Source organism: Patagioenas fasciata, chromosome 20 (genome assembly GCF_037038585.1).
Source record: "Patagioenas fasciata isolate bPatFas1 chromosome 20, bPatFas1.hap1, whole genome shotgun sequence".
NCBI classification, from domain to species: Eukaryota; Metazoa; Chordata; class Aves; order Columbiformes; family Columbidae; genus Patagioenas; species Patagioenas fasciata.
The window spans coordinates 1,630,103-1,656,976 of record NC_092539.1 but is presented as its reverse complement, the minus strand read 5'-3'; the positions used below and the strand labels follow the sequence as shown (position 1 = coordinate 1,656,976).

General features: G+C 50.6%; 1 protein-coding gene across 21 annotated transcripts in view; it reads left to right on the top strand.

Annotated features, from left to right (window-relative positions):
* Positions 1 to 26,874, top strand: part of EXD3 (exonuclease 3'-5' domain containing 3) — a 298,384-nt gene that overhangs the window by 129,546 nt on the left and 141,964 nt on the right. For 19 of the 21 annotated variants that reach the window (XM_071817354.1, XM_071817359.1, XM_071817364.1 and 16 more), the window contains 7 exons: positions 12,991 to 13,175; positions 18,497 to 18,635; positions 18,960 to 19,173; positions 19,828 to 19,937; positions 21,049 to 21,259; positions 22,358 to 22,524; positions 24,794 to 24,964. In XM_071817354.1, the coding sequence (XP_071673455.1) occupies positions 12,991 to 13,175; positions 18,497 to 18,635; positions 18,960 to 19,173; positions 19,828 to 19,937; positions 21,049 to 21,259; positions 22,358 to 22,524; positions 24,794 to 24,964 (1,197 nt within the window). The remainder of the gene's footprint in view (positions 1 to 12,990; positions 13,176 to 18,496; positions 18,636 to 18,959; positions 19,174 to 19,827; positions 19,938 to 21,048; positions 21,260 to 22,357; positions 22,525 to 24,793; positions 24,965 to 26,874) is intronic. The other 2 variants (XM_071817355.1, XM_071817352.1) reach the window with 1 other exon arrangement.

Below are 26,874 nucleotides of genomic sequence, written 5' to 3'. Positions count from 1 at the left end.
CTGGGTGACCGGGTGAGATGCTGGTGATTCGCAGCAAATGTATAATAACTCGAGTTCCGCTAACATTCTACTGTTGTTATGCTGCTTCACAGATAATAATCAGAAATCTGCCCAAACAGAGGGCATAAGAGTGAAGTGCTCTCCATTATGTGTAATACATTTGAAAAACTTTGACCATTCCTGGTCCTCCATAGGTATAAATAGTCTTAGACTGCTTGGTTTCTAAATGACAAACACCCTGAGCGACTGGTGCTGAGATCCTAATGGGCTCTTTCTGCGCAGGACCATTTTGACCTCTATTAAAATGTAACAACCTCTGGAATAAAATGTAATACCTGGTATGCTTAAGGAGGTATTTTTAAGGGGAATTTAAAGGATGCAATTAGTTAAGAAAAACCCCCGTGGCTAGAACACCTGGCCAGTAATCCTGCTCTGGGGAGTCTTTAATAAGGACAAGAAGTCAAAAAGGCCACTTTGCAAATATCCACATCTTGTGTCCTTGCCTAGGACTCCTGAGCTTAGACAAGCTTTTAAATTGACTCAAGATTGTTTTGAGTACAACAACTTCCCTATAGTGTGAGGAACTTAATATCTGTAGGGAATTAAGCAATCTGTGCAATGCAAATGGGAAGGATATTCAGGAGGTGATTAATAAATGACATGTCTTTTGGTATAAGTCTGCATGTCAAATTATCTTTCGCTCTGTGTTCGAGTGAACTGTTTATTCAGGGATATAATGGATTTCATCACTCAGATGTCAAATCTAGACTGGCTGTTTTCCTGGAAGGTAGAGACCAAAACTAGTTTAACCAGCTGTTGTGTGCAGTCCCTCGCTAGCATTTATGGCCTCTTCTGAAGGAGGAAATTAGAACCAGGGGGTGATTGTTTTTGTTCCTTCTGGCCTTAAAAATCTCAGGGAGGACTCATCAGCTGCAATAAGTGTTTGTGGTTCCAGCGGTGTTGCTGCAGCCGAGGCAGCTCCGGGTACCGCTCTGGGTGTGAGGAGGCAGGAGCTGCTCCTTGGCTCTGGTTTCCCTGCAGTTTGCCTCGTAAACTGTTTGCAAAATAATTGCATTTATCTTTCCACAACTTTAAGCAGCTCCCAAACAGCTGCCGTGTAAAAAAGAGAAGATTATTATTTTTTTTCCCTTATCCATTTCCCTTTTGCAGAATCGATGGTATTGAGCGCTGGACCAGTGACAGGTTTGAGATCGGGTATCTGTCTTGTGAAGCCAGGGTTGAGGGAATTGCTTTCAATCCATTGAGAACCGGCCGTGTTTCTTTGCCCTGTGGCCACGTTGCTCCTTTCATTGCTCTGCCCACACTTTGTCCCCCGGTCAGGGACTGAGCAGAACCTCAGTGTTTGCAATCCCTCTGCTCCTGCCCCTCGCCTTTTTCTTTAGATTGGGGGGTGGTCAGTAGGTCAGAGAGGTTCTCCTGCCCCTCTGCTCTGCCCTGGGGAGACCACACCTGGAATATTGTGTCCAGTTGTGGCCCCTCAGCTCCAGAAGGACAGGGAACTGCTGGAGAGAGTCCAGCGCAGCCACCAAGATGCTGAAGGGAGTGGAGCATCTCCCGTGTGAGGAAAGGCTGAGGGAGCTGGGGCTCTGGAGCTGGAGAAGAGGAGACTGAGGGGGGACTCATTCCTGGGGATCAATATGGAAAGGGGGAGTGTCAGGAGGATGGAGCCAGGCTCTTCTGGGTGACAACCAGTGACAGGACAAGGGGCAATGGGTGCAAACTGGAACACAGGAGGTTCCCCTGAAATTTGAGAAGAAACTTCTTGTCAGTAAGGGTAACAGAACACTGGCCCAGGCTGCCCAGGGAGGTTGTGGAGTCTCCTTCTCTGCAGACATTCAAACCCGCCTGGACACCTTCCTGTGGAACCTCAGCTGGGTGTTCCTGCTCTGGATGAGCTTTCCAGGTCCCTTCAACCCCTGACACTCTGGGATTCTGTGACTGTTCTTGTTTGAGGGCTCTGGGGTGAACACGTAGCCACAATGTGATGCAAAAATATGTTGTACCTCAGGGAATATTAAACCATGGAAAAACTGGACAATAAAAGTAGCAGGCAAAGTATAGATTTCCTTCTATTTTTCAGTTTGGTTTGTAAATGGTGCCGTGTATTTATTGATAGCTGAAATAACATCAGAGTTGCGAAGAACAAGGACTAACTGATAGGGCCGATGCAGAAAACAGGCACATCTGTGAGTTTCTCAGGAAAAGCACAACATAATTCTTCAGTTCCATTCTGCTTTCTGGACAGAAAGCAGTAAAATATGCATCTGTACTAATGAAGTTAGCACTGAAAGAAATGGGAACTTCTCATTTAACAAACCCACAGCTGTTGTGGGAGAAGTACATGGGAAAAGCCAAACGTGCAGTGTGTTCCATGCCTTACTATCTAAAGAAGAGTCTATCAAAGCATCTGTACAGTTAAATGTAAATACCTCCATGTACCGCCAGTGTGGATTATTTTCTGTAAGGCCTGGAGGGCTGCTGTGCCTAATGATAATGATGATAGTTTTATTTCTAACAAATCCAGCCATTCCTAGACACATAAATCGTGGTTAAGCACAACCATACTAATGCATTCTGGTGGAACTTTACAGTAGGTACAAAGAAGCCAAGAAGAAGTGCTATGGTGTTCTGAACTATCTACCACATCGTCAAGAATGTCAAAAACATTTTAAAAAATCAGGCAGAAGTGTCTCTGGAGTCACAGAAGATGTGTTTGCTCAATAATCAGCTCACGTTTACTTAAGTGTGGACTTACAGGGCCAAGCTCTGGGCATTCAGCAGAAGCTTATGGGAGCTGGGTCTTTGTCTTCTGCTTCAGTGGGTGAGTAATTCCTTTGAAAGCTCAGGACCTCAGTTTTAAACGTCGTGGCCAAATAGCCTTTATCTGCAGACATATTAACTACTGGAGAGTGAAGAAAGGAAAGTGGAGAGAGCTCCCGGGGGAAAAACATCTCCTTTAAATTGTTTCGGTGTGTTAGAGATGCTTTCTGACCTTAAACCCCCTGCAACCAGCCAGGGCTGCTGAGCAGTGTAATTACATTTCTGTCACTAGCATGCGATCATTTGAAAGCACAACTTCATCAGAAAGAGATTTGGTATGGTATAAAAAAGGCTAATTGGCTTATGGCTGTAGGTTGAAGGGTCAGTGTTATTATAGATTAAAGAGTTAAGAGCATCAGCAAGCGGTCAGACCGATCTGAAGTGCCTGGTGGTGTGTTTAGTGCAGCCGAATGAGGGGAGCATCTTAGGAGTAGGAAACAGTGTAGGAAGGACTATCATCCAAAACTTGGGTGGAACACCCAAGCTCCTTAAAAGCTACATCAGAAGCCTAATCTAGTAGTTTCCAGGATACTTGTTACTGCCTCCAAACTGCATCAGCCCCAGGATTGTACACCACAAAGTAGAAACGGGGACCAGCTCCCATAGAATGAGCAAATCCTCATGTTCCTTTTGCTCTAAGACAAAGGGAACCCCGCCAAGGGCTCTGACATCGGCCTCTGCGGAGAGGACGGAGCTGGTGCTCGCACATGAGAGGATGTGTTCACCGCCTTCTTAAAGTGGGAACCAAAGAGGTCACCATATATTCTGTCTGTGAGTGGGGGATGACTCTCACATACAGCTCTGACATGAGACAACTCGATACTCTTGCCCAGCAGTAATTTCTGCTTGGGGACCTGCACATGTGGGGGGCCACATTCGCCCGGTTTTACTAAAGCCCTGTACATCCTCACACACATGCACAGATCCACTTTTATGTTCTTATCCAGTCAACAGTAAAACTATCTGGTCGTTCAGTAATCACCACGGGTTATTTAAAACCCCGGTAATCGATCGGTACCTGAGTATTCCACACACAGTTATTGGATTCTAAAGGGCTGTGCAAACCAGCCGCCTGGCACGAAGATGGTTGGGCTATTGCAATGGATAGTTTGGCTGTATTATACTTTTAGGCAAGATTAGTTCAGCAGTTCCTGCCAAGAAGAGAACCACATAAACAGAGGATTGTTTAGAAACAAGAAGAGGTCCTCTTGACAGAAAAGTCATGTAAATGGGAAGAAACAGGAAACTAATCTTGCCTTGTTTGCTCAGAAGGAATGCATATCTCTGAGGAACGTTGTAATTATGGATTTGGGAAATCAGTCCAATTTGCTGGGGTGTGAATTTCAGAGTTCATTCAGTCAACCCTCTCAAGCATTTCTCCTTCAGAACAAAAAGCACCAGGAGTTTAAATGTACCAAAAGAGATTAAAGGGGAGAATTATCTACTGCCAAGATTTGCTTTTGGTAATGATTGTGCAAAGATACTTATTATTGCTTTGGCTGTGAGCCAGGTGAGGTTTGGGCATGGCAAAAGAGAAATGAGTGGTAATCCATGTTTTTCCTGTAGGCATCTACTTTTCATAGGCTGATGATGGGAAGAGTTAGTGCTCTTGAGCAAGTATTTCCTTCGTGGAGAGTTTTGCTTATTCATTTTGAAGACTTTAGCGAATAGAAGAATGTCCCCAGCTGGGCCTGCCGCATTAGCACGTTCTTAGAGAGAAAAGAACCTAAAACAAGTTCCAGCTCTCTGCAGGAGGCCTGGGCTGGATCAGACCCGTGAGCAGAGCGGGGAGAGCCCTGGGTGCGGGTGCCACGGAGGATTTTAAATTAATCCCAGTTCAGAGCTCACAGGCCTTATAATTAAGGTGGTGATCCAGGTGAGGACCTGGAGCTCTCTGCTGACCCACCTTTCGTGCAGCGATTTCCACAAGAGAAGCGCGGATCTGAGGGAACTGCCGTACGGCAGCAGCGCGAGCAGAGTGATGGTGCATCCTGGTAAAGTGATTGGAGCCAGGACCAAGTAACAGGAGAGTCCTGCTTTGTTGTTTGGCCTCACAACTTGGAATTTGACCTGAGCAGGGTGGACAGAGTGGGGAGAGAACAAGAAAGGTTTCTGAGTCTCTTGCCCCGTCTGCAGATCCTTCTCCTGAAGCTCAGCGCTGGCCGTGTGGAGCCAACCCGGCTGGGCCCGAGGGGTGAGTCCTCCTGCCCCACAGGGGGTCAATGTGCTGGAATTCCACGTCTTTTTGGAAAGGAAAATGGAGCTCTTGAATTCTCGTTATGTATGTGACTGGGTATGGGAACCTTTAATTGAGTGATTGGTTGAGTTAATTGGTATACTGGTTTAGCTCGTTAGGGTTAATATCAGAGCTATCCAAGACGAATGGGAAGGCATCCGGGTGGCTTCAGCTCACGTAGATCCTGACAAGTGGTTAAAGCGTCATCCTGCGGGCTCACTTAGCAGCAGCAGAGACGCAGCAATGGTGGTTTCACTCCCACAGGCTCTTCCTCTCCGCACCCCCGCGGTGAAGCTGTGCGCCGGCTCTGTGCCCGTCCCCAGCACAGTGTCACCGCGGTCCCTGCCGGGCCCCCGACTCAGGTGGGGTCCTGCAGACAGATCTCGGAGCACGAATGCACGTCCTGCACCGGCGCTAGGTTGGATTGTGGAATTATCACATCTGATAGTGATCCTTCAGGCAGCCCCATAGCTTAGCAGAAAGTCCTGTTTTCCTTGTGCGGGCTTCAAGATACAAACTAAAATAGAGCTACTTAGTGGTGACTTGTAGAATGTTTATGGAAGTGCTTGGCAATTATATAAACCCTCTTAGGGCTGAGAGACCAGAGGAATTCGGTTGGTTCTCTGAGGACCAGGCTCAGTGAGGCTCGGGAGTACCCAACGCGCAGGACACGGTGGGAGCCTTCGCTTCCTCACACCGGAGAGCGCAGTTTGGCGTTTGCCGCAGGGACACGTTGTTCGTGTGTGTGTGTGACATAGTGACAGAAGGCGAATAGATAAATGCTACTTCAGAATACACTGGGAAGATAAGGGTTGCCAGTTTGTCTTCAATGCACTGTGTTATTGGACTCAGACAAAGCATCTACTGTGATAAGTAACACACGGCTTTGTGCTCTGAAAGAGTTTGGCCAATTTCCCCATCCTCATTCATCTTCAGTCTTGCCAAGTGCTGGAATGCTCCCAGAAAATATCTGCAGCCTGCCATCGTGGGACCGAGAGGTGTGAGAAATCTGGAGGCATATCAAAACTGTGGCTTATGGATTCAGAACGAGTCCTTGGGCCTCCGCCGATCCCTGCAATGGATAATATTGAGCAGCTCCAGGGCCAGGGTTGGGCTGGAATTCAGAAGACACCTCTGCAGCGGTTGGGAGAAAGGGGTTGCAGGGATTGCACAGACCCTCGGGACAGACCGGAGAAAGAAATTGTATCTTAAAAAGCAAGCAGGGTAAAATTACCTTGGCCTATTTGTTAAGTAATTTTATTTTTATTTTTTTATGGATGACATGCGATTATTTCTTCTTCCAAAGAAAGATTATTTTAATAGAGTTAGAGCGATTCTATAGCTCATTAAAGACATACATCTATGATATTCCCTGGATGAGTAGTGGAGGGGAGAATAAGTAGTGCAGGTAAATGCTCTGTGATTTTGTGTATGAGCATACCTGGAATTGTTGTGGTACGGAGTTGGGGAAAATAAGTTAATTGTGGGTTAAAATAAAAAGGAAAGTTCTGATCTTCCCGCTGGGAAAGTCCCCAAGGTGTCAGGCTGCACCTACACTGGTAAACAGGAGCATGAGCTGGCCTGTGACCCTGCAGACGAGTGACACTGCTGACACTGCTGACTCCACAGCCTCAGGCCGCCGTCCCTCCTGCGGGTTTGGCCGAGATGCCCTGGCTGGTCCCTTCTGCAGGCACAGCAGTGCCTCATCGGGGTAAAACCGATTTGTCAGGACAGCGTTTAGGTGGCTGCATTTGTGTGCTGGTGGGTAACGTGAGTCAGGGCAGTGCTGAGCTTTACCCTCTTACAGATGCATCGTGGTGCCATCCTCACTAAATCCTCCAGTGTCCTGAAGCATCTTGTGTGCCCGCAGTTCCCTGGGCAGTTTGGAGCACTCGTGTTGGAGAGTGTGACCCCTCCGTTAAGCCTCAGTTTCTGTCTGGATTTGTGCTTTATCCAGCCAAGACGCGTCGATGTCCGTGTTCTGGTCAGCTGCTGAAGTGCAATCCGGTGGTGCTGTCAGACCCAGCGCAGTGCAACGCCGTGTGTCCTGCCTTTCATCTCCCTGTAGGAAGTGTCGTGTGCCCTGGGAAGCGGAGCCGTCGCCAGCAGTGGCTCTAGGAGCCGGGCTGTATGAAGGTTGTATGAAGGACGTCCAATGCTGTGTTTGAAAAATGTCTCAACCTCTTGCTCAATATTTTTTTAAAACACTCTCTCTTCAGATCTGACTTTGAAAGCCGAGTTCGTTCTTTACCTCTGCTGTACACCTCCTCTCATCTGTGGCAATATGCGCAGATTTTGGAGACATGATGACTTCATCTGGCAAAGATGATTTCCCTTAGGGGCTGCCTGACAGAGATTTGGAAGGAATCTCAGCACAGGAAATGTATTTGGATCTCTGTGTAGTATTGTTGAGCATGATCAGGACCATCCTGTATTCTGGGTAGACGAGATCTTGGGTGTTCTTTGCCCGGGAGGTGCTTGGAACATGAAAGCAGCAGTCGCTGCAAGAAGCCGCCTGTCTGCGTGGAGACGAACCTCAGAGCCGGGGAATGCGCCGCGGCGCTCGTCACACAGTCGGAGCCTCATTTCACTTGGAAGGAGCCTGCAGAGGTCTCTTCTCTGTCCTCCTGTGCAAAGCAGGGCAGCTTAGTTGGATGAGGTGGTACAGGGCCCTGCCTGGTTCCACAGCACCTCTGGACCCATTGCAGTGTTTAACCACTCTCACTGTCACCTTGTTTCTTTAGGCCTGGATGAAATATCTGAGAGGTTTTGACCCATCTTCTCTATGATCCTCCATGATAAAATTGAAGAGAGTGATTCTATTCCCCTGTGTCCCCACGCTTAGCTTTCCCCAGGCTGAACAAGCCCTGCTCCCTCAGCCTCTCCTTCTGCACCAGGTGCTCTGACCCACTCACTGAGCCCAGCGGCTCTTCACCGAACTCCTGTTTTTCAGCATCTCTGACACTGGGGTGCCAAAACCAGGCACCGTGTCCAGGTTTGGTGTGACAAGGGTGGGACGTCCCTCGCCCTGCTGGCTGACACACAGCTGGCGGTGCAGCCGAACGGTGCGTTTGACAGATGAGCTGTACGTTTGTTTTATTTCTGGCAGTGGTTTCTGGACTTCAGAATGAGAAATTGCATTGGTAAGGTTGTGTGAGCCAGATGCGTCTCGTCACACCATGTTGTCCTGGGGACTCACCAGGAGCGAGCAGCTTCAGTCAGGTTCCCCAGAAACAATAAGGGCCTTGTGAGGAACAAAGGCAAGCTGGCTTTAAGAGTCGCTTTGCCTTGATCCCTTGGAGCGATATGGTAAGTTAGACTCTTCTGAATTGCCTTTGGAGGAGCTGATTGCATGGGCAGAGCGGAGTGGCAGCTCCTGGTTCCCAGCGCTGAAGGTGGGCAGTGTGAACATGCCCCAGGGAGCCCCGGTGCCCGCGCTGTTGAAAGAGCAGAAAACCCACTTCCCCACCATTGATGTGGTCGTGGCCTCCAGAACACTGGAGTGTGGCTGTGTCAGTGACGCACTGATTGCTATCTGAAAGTCACTCTTCTGGGATGTGAATGGAGGCTATTTTGTTCTTCTGCAGCTCATGAATTAGTGCGTCTGAGCGGGCAGCGCCTGTGAGCGGGAGAGCGGCTCGAGCGGTGAGAACGCGGCTTTCTCATCCTTCTGCCTTTGTGCCGAGCAGCCTGCAGCTCTCCCAGGACTCCGCTGCAGGAGCCGGTGCGTGCGGGCGTGGCAGCTTCTGTCCACGTGCTGTCCGTGTGGGGCGCCCAGAAGTCGGGGTCCTGTTTCTGTCCCAAACAGGCTGTGATGCTGGGCTGAGCTGGCGCTGGGCTCCCAGCTCCAGGACGCGGGTGACGCTGCAGCCGCTCTCCGTGTAGTCCAGATGATGCTTACTCTAAAACAGAAATCTCGAGTACGAAAAAATAAAGAACAAAACTATAATAACACAGCGGATGTTCCAGGGCATTGTGGAACAGGTGTGTGCAGGGCGCGCGGCACCGCGGGGAGGTCAGAAGTGCTGCTCTCTGCCGCTTGCACTGGTCTTGTCCTTTCGAGCTCCACGTTTCTTTTTTCTCTTTAAGTTGCTGGCTCTCAAATATTCTGCTTGACATTTTCTCTCCACTAACAGGATTTTTTTGGTGGATCCTGGAAGCACTTGAGAACAGGGGAGATTGGCCAAGACATTCTAAAGTTAAATTAAAATCTGACTCTGCAAATAGCCAGTGTCAGCGGTGTGAATGATTTCCCTCTCCGGTAAAACATACTGAGGGAAAGTGGAGAATTGTGTCAGACAGAAAAGCAGCTTTACACATAGAGATAAAAGTAATCTAGGGCTGGCTGGGGTGACTTCCAAAGAACATACTGGATATTTGGATCCAAAATTATTGATAACAATGGGGGAATTGCTGATGCCATGGGTTAAGTTCAGGACATTCCTAAGCTTGCTCTGCGCTGGTGCTTGTGAGCTTTGTAAAGCACTCGGCTGGGTGAGAACAGGATTTACGGGTAGGTAATCACCAGCAGTCATTCTGGAAGGCTTTAATCATGGATTATTGTTGGTGTCAGGAGTTTTTGTGTGCGCCTATGGATTAAAGAATGTATGATATGTGTAGAATTCAGTGAGGGTTGTAAACAAACCTCGTGGTACATAGAATGTTTTCCTGCTCGGAGGTGTCGCTGCTGTTGATCAGAACTGTGCCAGGTTCCTCTTGAGAAGCGTTCGTGTACTGAAAACAAAATACACGGAATGTCATCCCTAGTGAAACGTTTGTCTCCGCGTCTGTGCCCACATCTTCTGGGGCCAAAGTTTCCACATTCCTGCTTCTTGCAGAGCCGTTGCGGTGGAAGCCTTTCCCCTTCATTGCAATGTTGGGTTTTTTCAGTAAAAAACAAAGCAAGCTATTTTCCGCTTCAGAATGCAAGATGTCATATCTCTGGAGAGATTAACCTTCTTTCCAGAGTTGTTTTTGTGGTTGAAAGAATAAATCTGTTATCATTAAAATAATAAAAAAAAATCTGCACCTCATTATTTCCAGAAATAAAGCTGACATAATGAGGATTTATTAAGAACTGACTCTGGGTGAACTGAAGAGACGTTCAACCCCAAAGACTTTGTGTTCTAGAAAAAAGGCAGGAATACAATAGAACGGACACAGGGGAAGCCAGAAGAGGGAATTGCGCTGTGATGCTAATAAGAAAATATGTTCTTTTTGGGCAGGCCTCTGAGAAGCAGCCTGGCAAACGCCGCAGGAGTTGTTCCAGCCTCCCCCCGTGTTAGGTGCTTGGCCCAGCTGGGCGGCACGGGCAGAGATGCGGGACACGCACCAAGTGTGGGGACCAGCACGGCCGGGGGGTCGGGAGGACACGCGGGGGAAGAAGCGTAACCGTGATCGCCGCTCCTGTCCTGCTCTGCCTTTCCCTGGCTGACCGGCCCCTGCTTTGCTGCTGGGCCCGTCCGTGACCCCGGCTCCTCGCTGGGCCACCAGCCTCTGGGGAGCAGCAGGAAGAACATCGCTCCGCATAGCCCTGAGAGGAAAGTGTGCTTGGGCATTTGGCAGAGTCGGGGGTGCAGACCTGGTGCCGAGGCAGTGGTGTTTATGAGCAGGCTGGCTCCATGCTACCTGGGATGCCAGATTTCTCTGTGGCTTTTCTTCCAAGCCTCTACCCCCCTGCACCTCTATGGGGTGGGTCATTGGTTTGTTTTGATTTTTTTCTTTTCTGCTTCCCTTTTCCCTCGGGGCCATCACCAGGTTTGTTTCCTGGTCTCTGTGCAGGGTGTCTGCTTTGAAGACAACTTCTCACCTTTGAGTTACTGAAGGAATGTGAGGAATGAGGCCCCGTGGCCCCAGCCTCCCACCCAGCTCTGTCTGTGCACGCAGGGGAGGAAGGTGAGGAAGATGAGGTGCCTGGGATCAGACTCTGACCCTGCAGGCGCTGCTTGGTGGGCAGCGAAGGGGAGGTGGCAGTGGCGTGTGTGGAGGGTGCGGATGGGCTTTAAATGCGTGTTGAGCATTTAACTGCACTGACAAATCCTCCTTGTTAGTGCCGGCAGCAGTGTAGCCGTATAGCTACAGATCCTGGTCCACCATGGGGAGCCTCAGCTTGCTTTAGCAATTAAGTTTTCTTGACAACGTTAACTTCTAAGGCAGATCCATGAGTAGATGAGTCTGGCAGGAGGATGAGTTGCCGCTCTGGCTGCAGAGGCTCTGGGGTATTTCAAACGCGGTGGGTTCGCTGGGCAGGGGGAGAGGGTCATGCCCACCCCCACGGAGCTGCCGTGACTGTCACTGTCACCGTGTCCGTATTTCTCTTGCAACTGCATCTGCCAAGTGGGTGCCCAAGACAGAAGGGCTCTGGTGAACCCCGCAGCCGCAGTGGTGCCTGCGCAGCCCTGCCCGTCGCTGCTCCCTCAGCCAGGCCGGGCAGCGGCCACGCTCCGGCCACGCTGGCTCCCAGTGGTGTTTGGACTGGAACCCCTGGCAGCCGCGGTTTGTGCTCGTGCCCCAGGCTCTGCACTGCGCCGGGGCTTCCACCGGCAAACAGCCGGGAACAGGGAGTGTCCAGAACTCCCTGTCTGCAGGTGCACGTCACAGCGACACCTGAGATCCTTGTGTTTGTTTTCTTATGGGGAAAGGCTGAGAGAGCTGGGGCTGTTCAGCTGGAGAAGAGAAGCTGAGCGGGATCTGATCAATGGATCAATATCTCAGGGTGGGTGTGAGAGGATGGAGCAGACTCTGTTCAGTGGTGCCCAACGCCAGGGTGAGGGGCAACGGGCACAGACTGAAACACAGGAGGCTCCATCTGAACATGAGCAGAAACTTCTCTGCTGGGAGGTGCCAGAGCCTGGCCCAGGCTGCCCAGAGCGGGTGTGGAGTCTCCTTCTCTGAGCCATTCAAACCCCCTGGACCCACCTGTGTGATCTGCTCTGTGACCCTGGTGAGCAGGGCTGGGCTGGGGATCTGCAGAGATCCCTGCAACCCAACCAGGCTGGGATTCTGTGTCGGTGTGGCTGAAGCAATCATCCATTTGTCAGGTCCATGCAGGCCTTGCATCGACACAAAGGGAGGAATTTCTTGTAGCCAGCCCAGATTCTTCACAGCTGAAGCGGCTGGTCCGGGTTCCTCTCATGATCAGTGGGGCTCAAGCAGGACTTGCAGAGCACAGTTCATACAACTCCTTCCCAGGCGAGGTGACACTGTCCCCATCACCGGGCTGTGCCAGTGGGCTGTGGCATCGTGCTGGGGGAGGGACCTTGTGCCCCTGGTGTCACAGTGTGCGGATGGGCCGTGGCTGACAAGCGTCGTCCTCACCATGAACACCAGGCCGGCTTTGCTGGTGTGTCCTGCCTGTGACCCCTGTGTGACTGGCAGTCCTAGAAATCCTGGAGGGGACACACGCGACCAGCTTACCTGGGGGGAGACTGAGCCGTCCTGTTTTCTCTCCCAGGACATCAAGTCAAAACATCACTGCAGGGCATGTGCAGGAACAAAATGGGACTAAAACAATCCAAACTCTCACCCCTTCCATAATGACATGGCTAACGAGCCCAAAACCCTTTACTGGTCAGTCAGTGGTTCTGATTTTGCTTAATATAAACAGTATCTGAGCAAATGATGTGCTGGTTGTCAGTCAGGCTAAATGGTGGTTTTTTAATCCTTGTTTCTCTGTGCTGCACCTGCAAAATGGTATTCCCAGAACAAATAGCCATGCTGGCGGGGGGCCCGTGTACCCAGTTAAAGGATGAGCTCTTCATCCCTTGGCAGAGAAGGGCAGGACTCGCTGGGTTTGAAGAAAATCCCTCCTGCGGTGGGAGGATTCCTGCTCCTTGCCTGCCTGCCCTGGAGAGCGCTGCCTGCTGGGGGGTGCAAACACCCCGGTGGAAATGGCGCGGGCAATCTTCCTTTAGCCTTGGTTCCCCTTTCAGAGCACAGTCGGAGAGAATCGATGGCTTCAAGGGCACCTGATGCAGTTGCTGATGCGTTACTGTGATTTGAAAACAGCAGCGAGATGGGCACAGCGCTGCAATCTGCCCGAGGAGATGCTGCCTTACGGAGTGGCTGAGGAGCTTCAGAAGCTTCAGGAGCGAGAGAGGTAAGTACTCTGTTTTGTGCCTCTTCAATGGAGATTACTTGTTATACAGGGCCTACATATTTGCTTAAAATAATCAACCATAACACTTCTTTGGGGAATTAATTTTGCAAACACTTCCTCAGTTTGCTCAGATCACATCTTGGCCGTGTACGTGCTGCGTTTGCTTTTTGTAAGCCTGGAAATGGCTGTGAAAGGGACATTAAAACTCCTGCCTGAGTGTGAAGCCCTGTGAGATTGCTTCGTGCTGCAGGGGGGTCTCCTGCCTCCCTCTGCCAGACCAACAGGGCGAATGAAATGACATGGGTATGGTCTGAACATGTGTCTGTTTTACTGAGTGGATTACACATCTCTCTAAGTTTTCTATGAGCTCTGCATCCCCCGCTCTGCTGCAGTCTGATTTAATGCCTTTTAGGTTTCCTATGGCCAAGAAAATAATTTTGAAGTTCCTTACATTTTTCCAGTTGCCTTTATTTTCCTCCTCCTTTGACAGCTCATAAGACGTTTTTCATCCCAGTCTATACCTTTCCTTCATCCAAAGCTTCAAGAAGGCAGAGCCTGGAAGAGTCACAATTGAATTTGGGATAAAACTGGACTCCTGGGCACAAATTTACCGAGTGATCTTACCAAGCTTTAGTCTCTTTCCCCTTTTCTGCCTCTAATGCAATCTCAAGAACACGGTGCTGTTGTTCCTCTAGTGCTTTGGGTCCCTGTCTTGGATGCAACAGTTGCTGCAGTTCCTCCCCCCACGGGAGCTTCACCCTGTTGCATCACCTGAAACAGGAGCTGAAAAATCCTTATGTTAAGAAGGAGTCTTACAACTCCTCTATTTCAAGTGCACAGAACTGTGCAAACAGCCCCAGCCGGTGATCCGGGTGAACGTGCGGGCGTTGAAGGGTGGAGGGCAGAGGGTGGGCCGTTCTCTGCTCTGCCAGCTTGAAAAGAAAGGCACTTCAGATTTAGGAAGGCACATGTGCCACCTGAACTGTGGGGAGCTGTCTGATCCCCACAGCAGGCGAGACCTGGAGGAGAACCAGGGCTTTGTAACGTGGGTTCTGGGTGTTCTGTGCCGTGTCTCTTGGAGAAAATGGCCCAAATCATCTTCTTCATGCAGCAATACCCCCGGCAGTTGCTCAGCTCTGCCACGTGGAGGAAGAAAGGCTGTGCTTGAAAAAATGACTCAATGAACATAGTTTGCTGAACCCCAGCAGTTCACTTTTATACTCATGTGAGTGATGGTGTATCTGCCCTGCTTCAGTGACTCTGTCCACGGGATGTTTAAGCAAGTAATTCAGAGACAGCTGTGTTGACGCCCTTTTTTACACCTTTTTTTCTGCAGAGAAAGGCTCACACATACGCAGGCCGCTGTGAGTCTTGAGCAGCTGCAGAGCCTGCGGATGATCCTGCACGAGGGTCCTGTCGGTATCTGCAGGACTGAGCGGGAGATCTGCAGCCTCGGGCAGGATGTGGCAACCCCGTCCCCGCAGCCCAGTGGCCTCTGTGCCCAACGTGCTGGTGACCCCGAGGCTGCAGGCCACCACAGGCCTTGAGTTCCCAGGAATTAGTGACTTGCTGGCCTGCTGTGATCAAGCAGCATTTTCTCTGCTCATTCCTGTGCAGGAATTCACCTAATTAATTGGATCCTGTGCACAGAAGAGGAGTGATCCCTGAACGCTCAGTGCAGATGCAGGATTGTTCAGGGCTGTGTGGTTGCAGTCAAAGCTGACATTCGAGGAGCAATCAGGTGTTTCCAGGTAGAGAAGAGAGGAAGCAGTGATCATTTTTGAGTTCCTTAGGACTCTTCCATTGTTGTACACATCAGTCACCCTATTCCAGGGCGTTGTGCTTGGCTGGACTGGCACCACTTGCCCAGTGTCTCTCTCTTGCCCTCAGTGGTGAACAGTGTTGGGTTGGTTTTTAGCCTGGAGTTTGGTGTTTCTAGTTCAAAAACCAAGTGAGATTAGAGGAAAGTTTGTGGGAAAATCTTGACCGCTCCCAAGAGGTACTATTTACAGCTCTGTGCGAGCTGATAGCCCATATCTTCAGCATCCTTCAAACACAGCCCTTGAAACCTCTAATAGGAGGAAATAGCTTCCTAGATGGAGCTGAACTTCTCAGTGTAGATGATAGAAATCAGAATATGATTTGAAACAGACTGTGTGTCCAGGGGGAGTTAATGATGGCATCATCCATTATCTGTCTGGTGAGGAGTAAAGCCAGCAGAAAGTCCATGATCGCGGCTCCCTGGGTAGCGAGTTGGATGCTCTCAGGTCTTGGTGTGGAAGCAGAGGCAGGGTCCCTCCTGGCAGGTCCCTCCTGGCGGGTCCCTCCTGGCGGGTCCCTCCTGGCAGGTCCCTCCTGGCAGGTCCCTCCTGGCAGGTCCCTCCTGGCGGGTCCCTCCTGGCGGGTCCCTCCTGGCAGGTCCCTCCTGGCGGGTCCCTCCTGGCAGGTCCCTCCTGGCGGGTCCCTCCTGGCGGGTCCCTCTCGGCGTGGCTGTTGCATGGGGCCGCACACTCACGCTCATCTGCCCGCTGGTGTGGTCCGGGGCTTTCTGCTGTCCCTGCAGAACATGCAGGTGTGCGCAGGTGACTTGGCTGCTTCCTTATATCTTATGTTCTTAGTGCAGGGCTTCCCTGCTGGTGTCGTATGTCAGAACTAGGAACTCCAGCTAACAGTGAGGATCTGTCACCACCTGTCCAGTCAATGCTGCCACCTCACCAGGGGATAAGGAGACCACTTGAAGAAGAGCAAGTCTGGGAGTGAGCAGGGTTACCTGCTCTAACAGGTTTATCGTCAGGCTTGTTGTCTTCAACACTACAGCAAATTTCCACGTCCTGGAAGAGGAGGTTGTGCAAAAACTGCACCTTTTGTAACTAGATGTTGTGGGTTTGGAGCATAGATTGGACGAACTTGGATTGCGTAGAAGGTGAATGGGAACACGATGTATTATCATTTTAATGAAGATGGTTTTGTGATGGTCTCACAGATGGCCATGAGTCGTTCATGAGCTTCACGGGTCTGATCTTTCTCCTAGTGCAGATCCGCACTGGTTCATGTTGAAGCCCCATGTAGCCTCAGGAAATACGACACAGCTGTAATCACCCTCGGAACACTGTCTGCAAAGCCCCACTTCTCCAGCTGGCACACGGCTTTCCCGGAGCACAGGAAGCTCTTGTCTGTCTCAGACGTGCTTCTGCTTCGCTCAGAGGTGCCGGAGCTGCCGTCCGCCCCTCCTGCAGCTGCACCGGGAGCCAGGAGGTTTTGGGCTGAGGTGTAACCACTCAAAACAAAGGGGTGGTTAACAGGAGTGTGGCTTAGCCACAGACTCCGCATCTAGAGAGAGAGAAAGCATCGCTGTATCTCTGTGCTCTGGGAGTCCCATGTCGGGTCCGGGTGGAGCGCAGCCACACGATTAGGATGGACTGCGCTGGTCAGGAGGAGTTGTGACACATGAGTTAAACCCTTGGTGCCCTGTTTGCTCATCCAGTTGTGACACCTGCTGAAGTGGCCGCTATAAAACCAGCGGAGCCGTGGAACCTAATAAAACAGTCTGTCTGCCTTATTTATTGAGCTAACAAAGCAGCAGGTTCCCAGCGCTCATGCTGCAGAGAACAAGGTGGTACCAGCGTATCGGTGCCATCGGCTGTGCCGCGGGTCACACCGCGTGTGGCTCCCGAGCCCTGCAGGTGAGAATATTCCTGGAGACCTGCGACTGCACACCTTCAATCAATATTTTACACAAATATTGACTTCCCCATGCACGCAAAGCCACGGAAAAGAGTGTTTGTACAGTGAAAGCTGCTGTGCTGCAAAATTAGTCACACAGTCCCCTAAACATGAATTTAGTAAATAGTTTCTCAAATAACAAACTATTTTGAGTCTCTATGGGAAAGAGACTATCCAGAAATTTGTGACAGGTCCAAAATAGCTGGATATTTTTTATTAGTTTCTTTCCTCTGATTGCATCATCTGGCCGAGCCACCACAGCAATACGCCGACCTTCCAGTCACAGGGTCATTTCAAGACTCTGCTGCCTTTTGAAAGGAAAATGTGCTGTGTAAGATCCTGTTGTAGGAAACCAGCCAGCTCATTTCTACAGGCACCATCCAGCATTCCCAGGGTATTAATGCACAGATACTGAACGTCTCTGTGTGGTGCCATCTGAAACCAAGCGGAGGGAGCAGCACGAGCAGGGCACGGGGTCCGCGGGCTCAGCTGTCTCCCCCTAAATAGAGAAGGTTTTCAAACTTTAGTTCTGAGTTATTCTCATTTCATCCCTGTGCAATTTAGGAGAAATGTTCTTGTGCAACCTGCATGGACGTTTTACAGGGCAAGGGGATGGAGGAGAAGAAGCCGGATGGGATCAGGAGGTCTGTGAAGCCTTCCCAAGCCGTTGCGCTGTAGAATGATGAGGCAGATTCACCCGTTCCCAGCTGGTAGCGATCTCAACAGCCTGAGAGGCTCTTTCTGAGCCAGTCGATGATATGGGGAAGCGCAAAGCTTGTGTTTGGACACAGGGCTGCTCAGAGCTGACTTGTGTTATGTATTGCACCGTGGGAGCTTGCAGACTTCCATGTTAACCTTGAGGGCAAAAAGCAGTAAATCTAAAATGTGTTATCTCTGACTGTGGAAACAGCTGCCCAGCTTTGTCATCCAAGTTACATCAGGTCTGGGAAAGAGAACTGAGCATTGAGGACAGTGTTTTGGGATGGGTGTTCTCTGTGTGTGCGCAGTGAGGGCTCGGATACGGGGCCATTTCTGTGACAGGGATAAAAAGAGAGGGTGAGTCGAGAGGAAAGAGACTGAGATGATGGATAAAGAGAGGAAAGAAAGGGTAAGAGGAAGAGTTGAGTGGCTTGGGGAAATAGAGGGCCAGGATGAAATATATGGCTTAGAATCACAGAACAGTTTGTGTTGCAGGGCCCTTCCCAGCCCCCCCAGTGCCCCCCCTGCCATGAGCAGGGACATCTTCACCAGCTCAGGTTGCTCAGAGCCCCGTCCAGCCTGGCCTGGGATGTCTCCAGGGATGGTTCATCCACCACCTCTCTGGGCAGCCTGGGCCAGGCTCTCACCACCCTCAGGGCAACAATTTCTTCCTCATGTCCAGCCTGAATCTCCCTCCTTTAGTTTAAACCATCACCCCTTGTTCTGTCACAACAGGCCCTGCTAAAAGTCTGTCCCCATCTTTCTTATCAGCCCCTTTTGAGTCTGGAAAGGCTGCACTAAGGTCTCCCCAGAGCTTCTCTCCAGGAAGCTCAAGGCTTCCTGATGTTCCTCTAATCCAGGGTTTCCTCTCTCTGCATGTTGCATCGGATTCTGTGCAGGGTAGAAGAGGCCGCGAAAGCAGATCATCATGAAGAGAGGAAGAAGGAGGGCTATTACCAACTTCCTATTCCACGGGCAAACATTCACTTCCTGCAGACGTGGGAAGAGACGCAGCGGTGCTGGGAAAAGGTGCTGCGGGTGAGTGCTCCTCCGGGATTTGCTTTGCGGGGACAAGGAGCAGCAGCTCCACACGGGCTGGATGTGCCACCAAGTGTCTCCCTCCCCAAGTCAAGAACAGCTGCTTCCTTTTGGCTTGTCTGATTTGGGATCACGCTGGGAATTGCTGTGCCAGGAAAGGTCCCTGTGGGGTAGCTCGGGTGTGCTGTCCCTGCAGCAGTTCACACACTAGCAAAGAAATGCAGGTGTTGGAGCGGACGTGCTGGTGCTGCAGACAGGGCTGGTCCGTGCTGCCCTCCGGCACTGACCGTCTCCAGGTGAAGAAGGCTTCTGTCTGTGTTGCAGCCGGGGCAGGTTGTTGGCATTGACATGGAGTGGAAGCCGTCGTTCGGCATGGTCGGGAAGCCCCGTGTGTCCCTCCTTCAGCTCGCTCTGCGCGATGAGGTGTTCCTGCTCGACTTGCCACGGCTCCTCGAGCAAGCTGTGACGGAGGCTGAGAAGGAGAAGCTTCCCCATTTCATCCAGAGGCTCTATTCGGATGCAGCCATCACTAAACTAGGTAACACGCATCTCTTCTCCCTGCCTCAGGTCTTTACACAGCTGATTTTGTGCAATTCCCAGATCCTCTTGGGGTTTTCATTCTCTAAAGCCCCTTACCATGGAACCAGCTTTTGTTCAGATATTACCATGCCAGGAGCAGAGTGAGCAGAGTGACTGGGAATGACAGCAATGTCTCCCCATTTTAGCTCAGACCCAAGATCTCTGATTTCGCTGCCCACCTTGCACTTGGGATTGTCTTAGTCCCACACTAAACCGTGACTTGCACGCATTCTCCAGTGGTCTGGGGAAGTGCCCTGTCCCAAAGCCGCTGTGCCGGACACCAGAGATTTCTGTCTTGTTATACCTGGTTTTAGATTCTGTTTGGAGGCTTTTGGCAGGAGCTCAAGGACAAATTCATAATTGTCTTTCCCCGACTTGGCAGTTTTTAAGTAAGTTGGTCTTAAACTCGGCATTTTCACCCACCTCTTCTCTCCCAATCTTGATCTGCAAGAGCATCTCTTCAGAACAAGAGAGATGGGAATCTGCCTTTTTCCATATCCAAACAGTCTCCACCAATGTTCATACAGATATCGTCAGCATTTTGACTCTGAGCTAGGAAAAGCTGTGATTTGAGTTTTCCTACCTGTGTGATTTGGGCTTGTTTTTCCTCCAGGTTATGGGATGTCTGGAGACCTCAGCAGCCTCGCAGCCACGTGGTCGGCTTTGAAAGACGCGGACAAGCAAGCGCAAGGTGTGGTGGACCTGCTCACAATAGACAAACAAGTAAGGATGAACCCAGGGAGATATGGGAAGTTGTGTCTCCTGCCTGTGGTCATATTAATAAATACCTGTCATGAACTGACAGCATTGTCTTTTTGGATCCTGTATTGGCAGGGAGATGGCTAAATGGGTAAACAGACCTTTTCCGCTTGTGGTTTGAGAGTGATGCGATTCTGTAAAGAAACACAGAAGCATTTAGTTTGCATCAGCTACAAAGTTAGAGCTCGATACATACTGACACTTTTCATAGCCTTTATAAAAGCTGTGTTAAAGCAATTGGAAAAGAGGCAGCTCCATTCAGCTGGGACAGAGCTTCTGAGCACAAGTCGGGCTTGAAGGAAGTAAGTAAATTCTTGTAGAAATGTGGATATTCCGAGATCGCGCAGTGTTGAAGCAGATGTGGAGTTGGTGGTTTGCAGAGAACTCGTGGTGTTCATAGGAGGGCCGCTGGCGGCTTCAGCACAGGAATTCGTGTTCGGCGGAAGGTCGGCTGTCTGCGCCTGCACACGGCAGTTCCTACCAGTCTGCAGAAGTGCTAAGGACAGCCATTTTAATGAGTAAAACTTGCAGAGTGTATTTGAGGCTGTGGATTGGGGTGAACCCAGATCTTTGAGACTGATAGCTTAACCTGGGAAGTGCTGCAGGGTCTGAAGTACCTGCCAACAGCTATTGCCTCAGTTTAATCTGAGAAGTGGCAGCTGCAGAAAGGCCTCTGCCCACCTTTTCCCCCTGGAACTAGGAGGAGGAAGGTGCTGTTCTACCGTTGCTGTTGGTTTATTGAGTCGGTGCCCAACAGCCTCCAGCGCGGCTGAGCACCCTGCAGACTGCGCACCCACAGCCCCGCTGCCCTCGTGCGATGCTGTACCGCAGTGCGCTTCTTTTTCCTTCCCTGGCTCTGAAACAGATTTCTTTCCAGCCAGTGTGTTTGTTAAACAAATAACCAGACGCTGTATTTATCTAATGCCATCCCAGCCCTTGTCTGAGACAACGGGATTCAGTATGCCAGGCAAGAGATAAAATGATAGGGCTGCTGCATGGCCCCACCCACCGGAATAGGTGCTGTTGCAGAAGCTGTTTGATAACCATGTGTTTTATATCCTTTTCTTTCCACCAGCTGCAGAAGGGCTCCGTTGAGTGGAAGAGGGGCGGCCGGAAGGTCGACGTCGTGTCCCCAGAGCAGAGTGATGAGGACAGAGGGTCCAGGCAGCCAGAGAAAGGACTCAGCCTCTTGGTGCAGCATGTACTGGGGAAGCCTCTGGATAAGACAGAGCAGCTGTCCAACTGGGAGAAGCGGCCTCTCCGGGAGGAACAGATCCTGTATGCAGGTCTGCTTGCTACAGCGAGGTGCTGCAGATTGGCCATTACAAGCTGTGTTTGCTCTCTGTCACCAGGAAAATTGTTAAGTAGCAAATGAAGAAAATGGCTTTGCAGATTAGTTCCTGTTCAGAGAAGCCAGCACATGTTATGCTTGTCCTTTTGTGGACATGGCTTTAATAGTTGAAGTTTAAACTGTCCAGTGATTCATTATTTCCCTGATGAAATAATTCCTGTGCTTTGCAGATTTTGGCTGATGAAATATCACCTCAGTGGAAACTCCTCTCAGTAAGCGAAAGGAAGAAAGTCCCCTTCCTTCTGCCTCATTTCTCAGCCTTTCTGGGAAACAAGTGCTGTGTTCATTTGTCAGAGCACAGCGCTTGTTAAAAATGGGTAGACACGGAGACAGAAACTGCAGCACAGAGTTGGTGCTGTGGAGGGACCAGTGGAGTTTATTGCTGATTACCCCACAGTCAGAAGTCTGGGTCTAAGTCTTTTCCTGGGGCATCAAAGGACAGTCTACTGAAGCGAACCAGCCCTTTGTTAGACTCAACTATCCTTGAAGCTGACACAGTTCCCACAAAAATTAATCACTAGGACTTGTAAAACTGGCTTGGAGACTTAGAGAGTTCCCGTTGCAGGGAGCAGGAGCCACATGGCATTGCGTGTGGGCCGGCGATTGCAAACAACTCAGTTATTACTTTTTAAGATATTACATCTAATGGGGAAGTTACCTTCCCATAGCTGAGATGTGGTGATAAACCGTGGGCAAGCCACTGCTCAGTAACAATGGAGAGTAAAATGGGTTGGCTGAAGCTATCTCACGTGGTGGTTTGGACAGGCAAACTGCAATTTGCATTACATTAGAGTCAGCATTACATTAGGCAGCAGAGGGCCTGTCGCTTTTTGAGCTCTTTGTGATGGTGTGTGAGGTTGTGGTGCTCGCTGATCGGTGAAGGAGCGCGGGGTATGGCATTAGCGAGCTGGAGCTTCACAGGTTGGTTGTGTTCAGTGGCGTTTCCAAAGGTGAGGGCTCTTCCTTGCGTCAGGAAGGCCTCTGGTTTACTTTTGAATGAAATCAGCTGAGGCTCATACTCCCTTATTTTCAGCCTCCGATGCATACTGCTTGCTGGAGATCTACGAGAAGCTCTGTAAGGATCCGGAGAGCTTCGGTCTGAGTTCAGACCTGACTGGGAGTCTGGTGGGAAAACCAAGCATGAAACCCAGGGCAAAGAAGCAGCTGAATAAACAAGAAGTACTGTCACCTTCTGGACAGGTTTGTAAACATCTTCAAAGAGCTGCATGTTGCTCAAGACCCCTGCAAATCATATGTTGCCGTGTCTGTCAGTGGCACTATGAGCCATGCCTGGCATGCCTCTTCCTGGCCTGTTCTCAGGACTGTTGCAGCAAACATCTCCCTCTCTCCTCCCCTGTGCTGGTAAGATGTGGTTTGTCCTTTGTCTGCCTTGGTTCAGCTTTCCCTACAATTTTAGGTTCCTTTGTCTTTGCAAAACGCTGGTGCAGACCTGTGTGGCACAACCCAGCTGACCTTGCTGCTGGAAAAGCTCCTTCCACGTCTCCTCGGGGGTGAGGGTTTGAACCCCGTGGCTCAGGTCTTGTGTCAATGAGGTTTTCAAAACTCTGACTTCCTTACTTTTGCTTTTAACTGGGCTTCTGTGCTTTGGTTTCACATTGGGAATGCCTCCTTTGCTGTGCCTGGACCAGAAGTCTGCAGAGTTAAAACAAACAAAACCAAAGCCAATCCATCACAAAGCCCTTTCTGCCGATGGCTGGTCTCCGTTCCCATGAGCACCACCACGCACTCCAGGACTGGCCTCTCCTTGTCACATATGTTGTGTCAGGGCCTTAAAACTCCACCTGCCGTAACTTGGAGCTGTGTGACTCTGCTTAAATGTTTTGGAACGTGACTGGTCCCTCTCTCTCGGTAATAAAGTTTTACTTTTAAAATGCAACCATCCAGTTGTTTATAAACTATGCAAACATTGGCAGAAAAGGTTTCATTTATTAACCGAGAAGACCCACTATGTCTGTGCATCCTTCTGAGTAGTCCCAAATGTGTGTTTGGCTCCTGAAGTCAATGCTGCCTTCCATGGTTGGACGGAGATGCTATTGCTGATCGCCACCTCTGCAGGATCCTCCTCACCGAGTGTGTGTAAATGTGCAGTGTCCCGTTAGTCCTGGGCAGGCAGTAAAACACAAAGCTGCTCAGTAGTTTCCTAAGCACTCCATGTTCATGGGAGTATTGTGTGTTAAAACAGATCGACTGGCTGCTGCAGAGATGCGAAAAGTAAGTACTTGAGGCTTGAATTACCTTGTGAACTCACGGGTCATCTTTGTGTTTGCAGTCACATTCATCAGCCCAGAGGGAGTTGGTAAAACCTGGACTGGGACTCAAACCAGCAGATTTCTCCTGTATGACTCCCAGTTCTCTTTCCCAGTGTTTCCTGGTCCGCTGTCTGAAGTGGGGCTAATGACACTGTTCTCCTGGATAAGCTTTTTGCTCTTTGCTGGCATGAAACGTGAGAAAAAAGCTACAGATGACATTGCTGGCCATGGAATAAACACTAGCTCAGAGCCAGCTGCTGCTCCTTCACATCTGTTTGAACAGAGGCAGCAGCACAGGGTTCATGTCTTCCAATTACCTCAGCATCGCAGGGTCAGGATGGCCCGTTGTCACAGTGCACTGATGTCTCAGGGCAGCGCTGCGGCCACCGCGGTCCTTGCAGGAGCCGGTGACAGTCCAGGGTGCCCCGTGCTGGGGGTGCAGGTCCCAGCTCCCGGGCGGTGCAGCAACGCGCAGACTGAGCTCTGGGCTCTGAGCTGGCTCGCATGGTCAGCCCAGGTGATCTCCGTGGTGCGCGCAGCATTTCCAGCCCCAGTCGGCTCTGCAGAGCTCATCTGGGGTGCTGCAGGGACTATGGTACCGCGGGCCGTGTGGCTGAGTTGGTGGCTGTGTCCCGCACTCATCCCAGCTCATTCCAGCTCCTGGAGGCAAAGCTGAACATTGGAGATTCCTTCATAACTTCCCTTCTCCATGAATTTAGCTATTGTACTTCTGGGAGCCTCCCAACGACAAAGTCTCCAACTGCAGGAACTCCCCTGGCTGCAGACATTTGAAATAAAATAAACAGAATTCAAGCCCTGCCTATTTTTAAACTTCCAAAGATAACAAAGCTGACGCGGTTGCTTTGTCTACCTGTTTCTCCCTCTGTCTGTCAGATCTCCTTCCCAAATCACCGCTTTGGCATATGTATGTTAATTGCAGACTAATTTAATAGGGGAATAGCAGTCTTGAAGATGTGTTTCTGTGACTTGATGAAAGTGAATGTCTGTGTAGAGCACAGGAGGCCAGAAAGGACATGGAGAGGGAACTAGAGGTGTTGCAGAAAATGAAGGAAACTGTAATCCAGGTGGACAGGGACAGTTGGATTTGCCATGGCGGGTGACTGCAGGGAGGCAAACCACAGATGTCCTGGAAATCAGATTTCTGTTCTGCTGCTTATGGCTCTCTTGCCTTCCTGCAGCAATGCGAAGGACACCAAAAGGAGACCTCGTGTCCCCCTGCTCCCATCTCCCCAAAGGAGTTCAGCGTGGTCTGCGATAACATGCTGCAAGGCCTTGGGCGATATCTTCGCTGCCTCGGGGTGGATGTCCAGATGCTGGAGAATGAGGATGACCACAGGAAGGCTGCTGAGGTCAGTCACGTGTGTGTGTGTGTGTGTTTTAGCTCCCATCTGTGCTCCCTGGTGGGCGCCTGCTGCTGACGGTGGAACTGCACTGGGTGGTCACTGCGCCGAACAGCACATAGGATCATGGAATCAGTTTGGTTGGAAAAGACCCTCAAGATCATCCAATCCAACCGTTAACCCACTCCTGGTGCTACCGCATGTCCCTGAGAACCTCATGTCCGTCTGTCCAGCCCTCCAGGGATGGTGACTCCAGCACTGCCCTGGGCAGCCTGTTCCAATGCCCCACAGCCCTTTGGGGAAGAAATTGTTCCCCACATCCAACCTCAACCTCCCCTGGCGCAACTTGAGGCCGTTTCCTCTGCTCCTGGCGCTTGTTCCTGGGGAGCAGAGCCCGACCCCCCTGGCTCCAAGCTCCTTTCAGGCAGTTCAGAGATCAGAAGGGCTCCCCTCAGCTCCTGTTCTCCAGCTGAACCCCCCAGGTCCCTCAGCCGCTCCCATCACACTTGTGCTCCAGCCCCTCACCAGCTCCATTCCCTTCTCTCCACTCGCTCCAGCACCTCAAGGGCTTTCTTGGCATGACGGGCCCAAAACTGACCCCAGGGTTTGAAGTGGGGCCTCACCAGTGCTGGCTGGAAGGGCACAATCACTTCTCTAATCCTGCTGGCCATGCTATTCCTGATACAAGCCAGGATGCTGGTGGCCTCTTGGCCACCTGGGCGCACTGGCTGATGTTCAGCCACTGTTGATCAACACCCCCAGATCCGAACGCTTCTTCCCCTGCCCGTGCTGAGACTCAGTTCTCTGGTTCAGTCTGAGAAGCTGTGCCCGTGGCAACTGGGATGAGCTGGTCCCTGCACTACGAGTGGGCTCTGTTCCCCCTTTCCAGGAGAGGCGGTGAGCAGAGAGGGCTGTGATCTGAAGTCTCATTTGTGTCATTGGCAGCTGGGGACGTTTCAGGTCATTAGAAGAACACAAGCAGAGTGTAAAGAAGTGACCTGCAGTCTCAAGTGTCTTTCATGAGGAGGTGGTGGTGTGTTTGCAACATGGCAAAAATCAGAGAAAGGAACCCAAAATTCACTTGGGTTTCTAATGGACTCCAGTTTGGGCTTAGAGGGAAGGTATCTGCATGCCTTGGGCCTGGTTTAATCGAGCGGAGCCATAATCGAAAGATAGCTGTTCAACGTGAAAGGGAAAATTTTCATAATAAATTGCCATAGAGCATCCACCTTGTGAGAGGGCTCGAAGGTGATCAGCCACAGCGTGCAATGAAATACCAGGGAGCAGAGGAGCCTCTAACAAACATGGAGACAATGAACATTGATCTGGACTCCCGTAACAGCTTTGACCCTCTGCTCAGAGCAGAGGCACGTGCTGCATCATTTCAGGCAGGTTTCTGCTGTGCCGCAAGCGGAGATCCCCAGCCCACACCGTGCGCCGCTCTCGGTGTGCACGGAGCGCCCGGCCCGCTGCACAGGATGTTTCCTCTTCACAGGGCTGTTTGGCCTCCGTGCTGGGCAGGCTCTGACTTCTGCAGAAATAATTAATATCTCGTCTCTGCCAAACTTGCACAAGTCATTTAAACAAACTGGTTCTCACTGCCTCCCCCCGCAGCCCTGTCTCCGCTTCTCATCCTGATACCTTATCGTGCCACGGACAGGATGTTTTACATTGCTTTCTCTATGGTGACTGGACAAACATCCTTTCGCTATCAAGAGCCCTTGGAGTGTTACTGTATTGCAGAGCCTTTGATCTGTGCTTGGATAATCAAAGATAAAAATAGACCCCTCCCACCCTGCTTTATATCTGGCTATTCCTGATTTAATAGAAGTTGAATGTTGACCACTCTACACCCGAAAACTTGTAAATGTTATTGCAAAGGACAGGAGAAAGGTTTGGATCCTGGTCACTGAGTACAA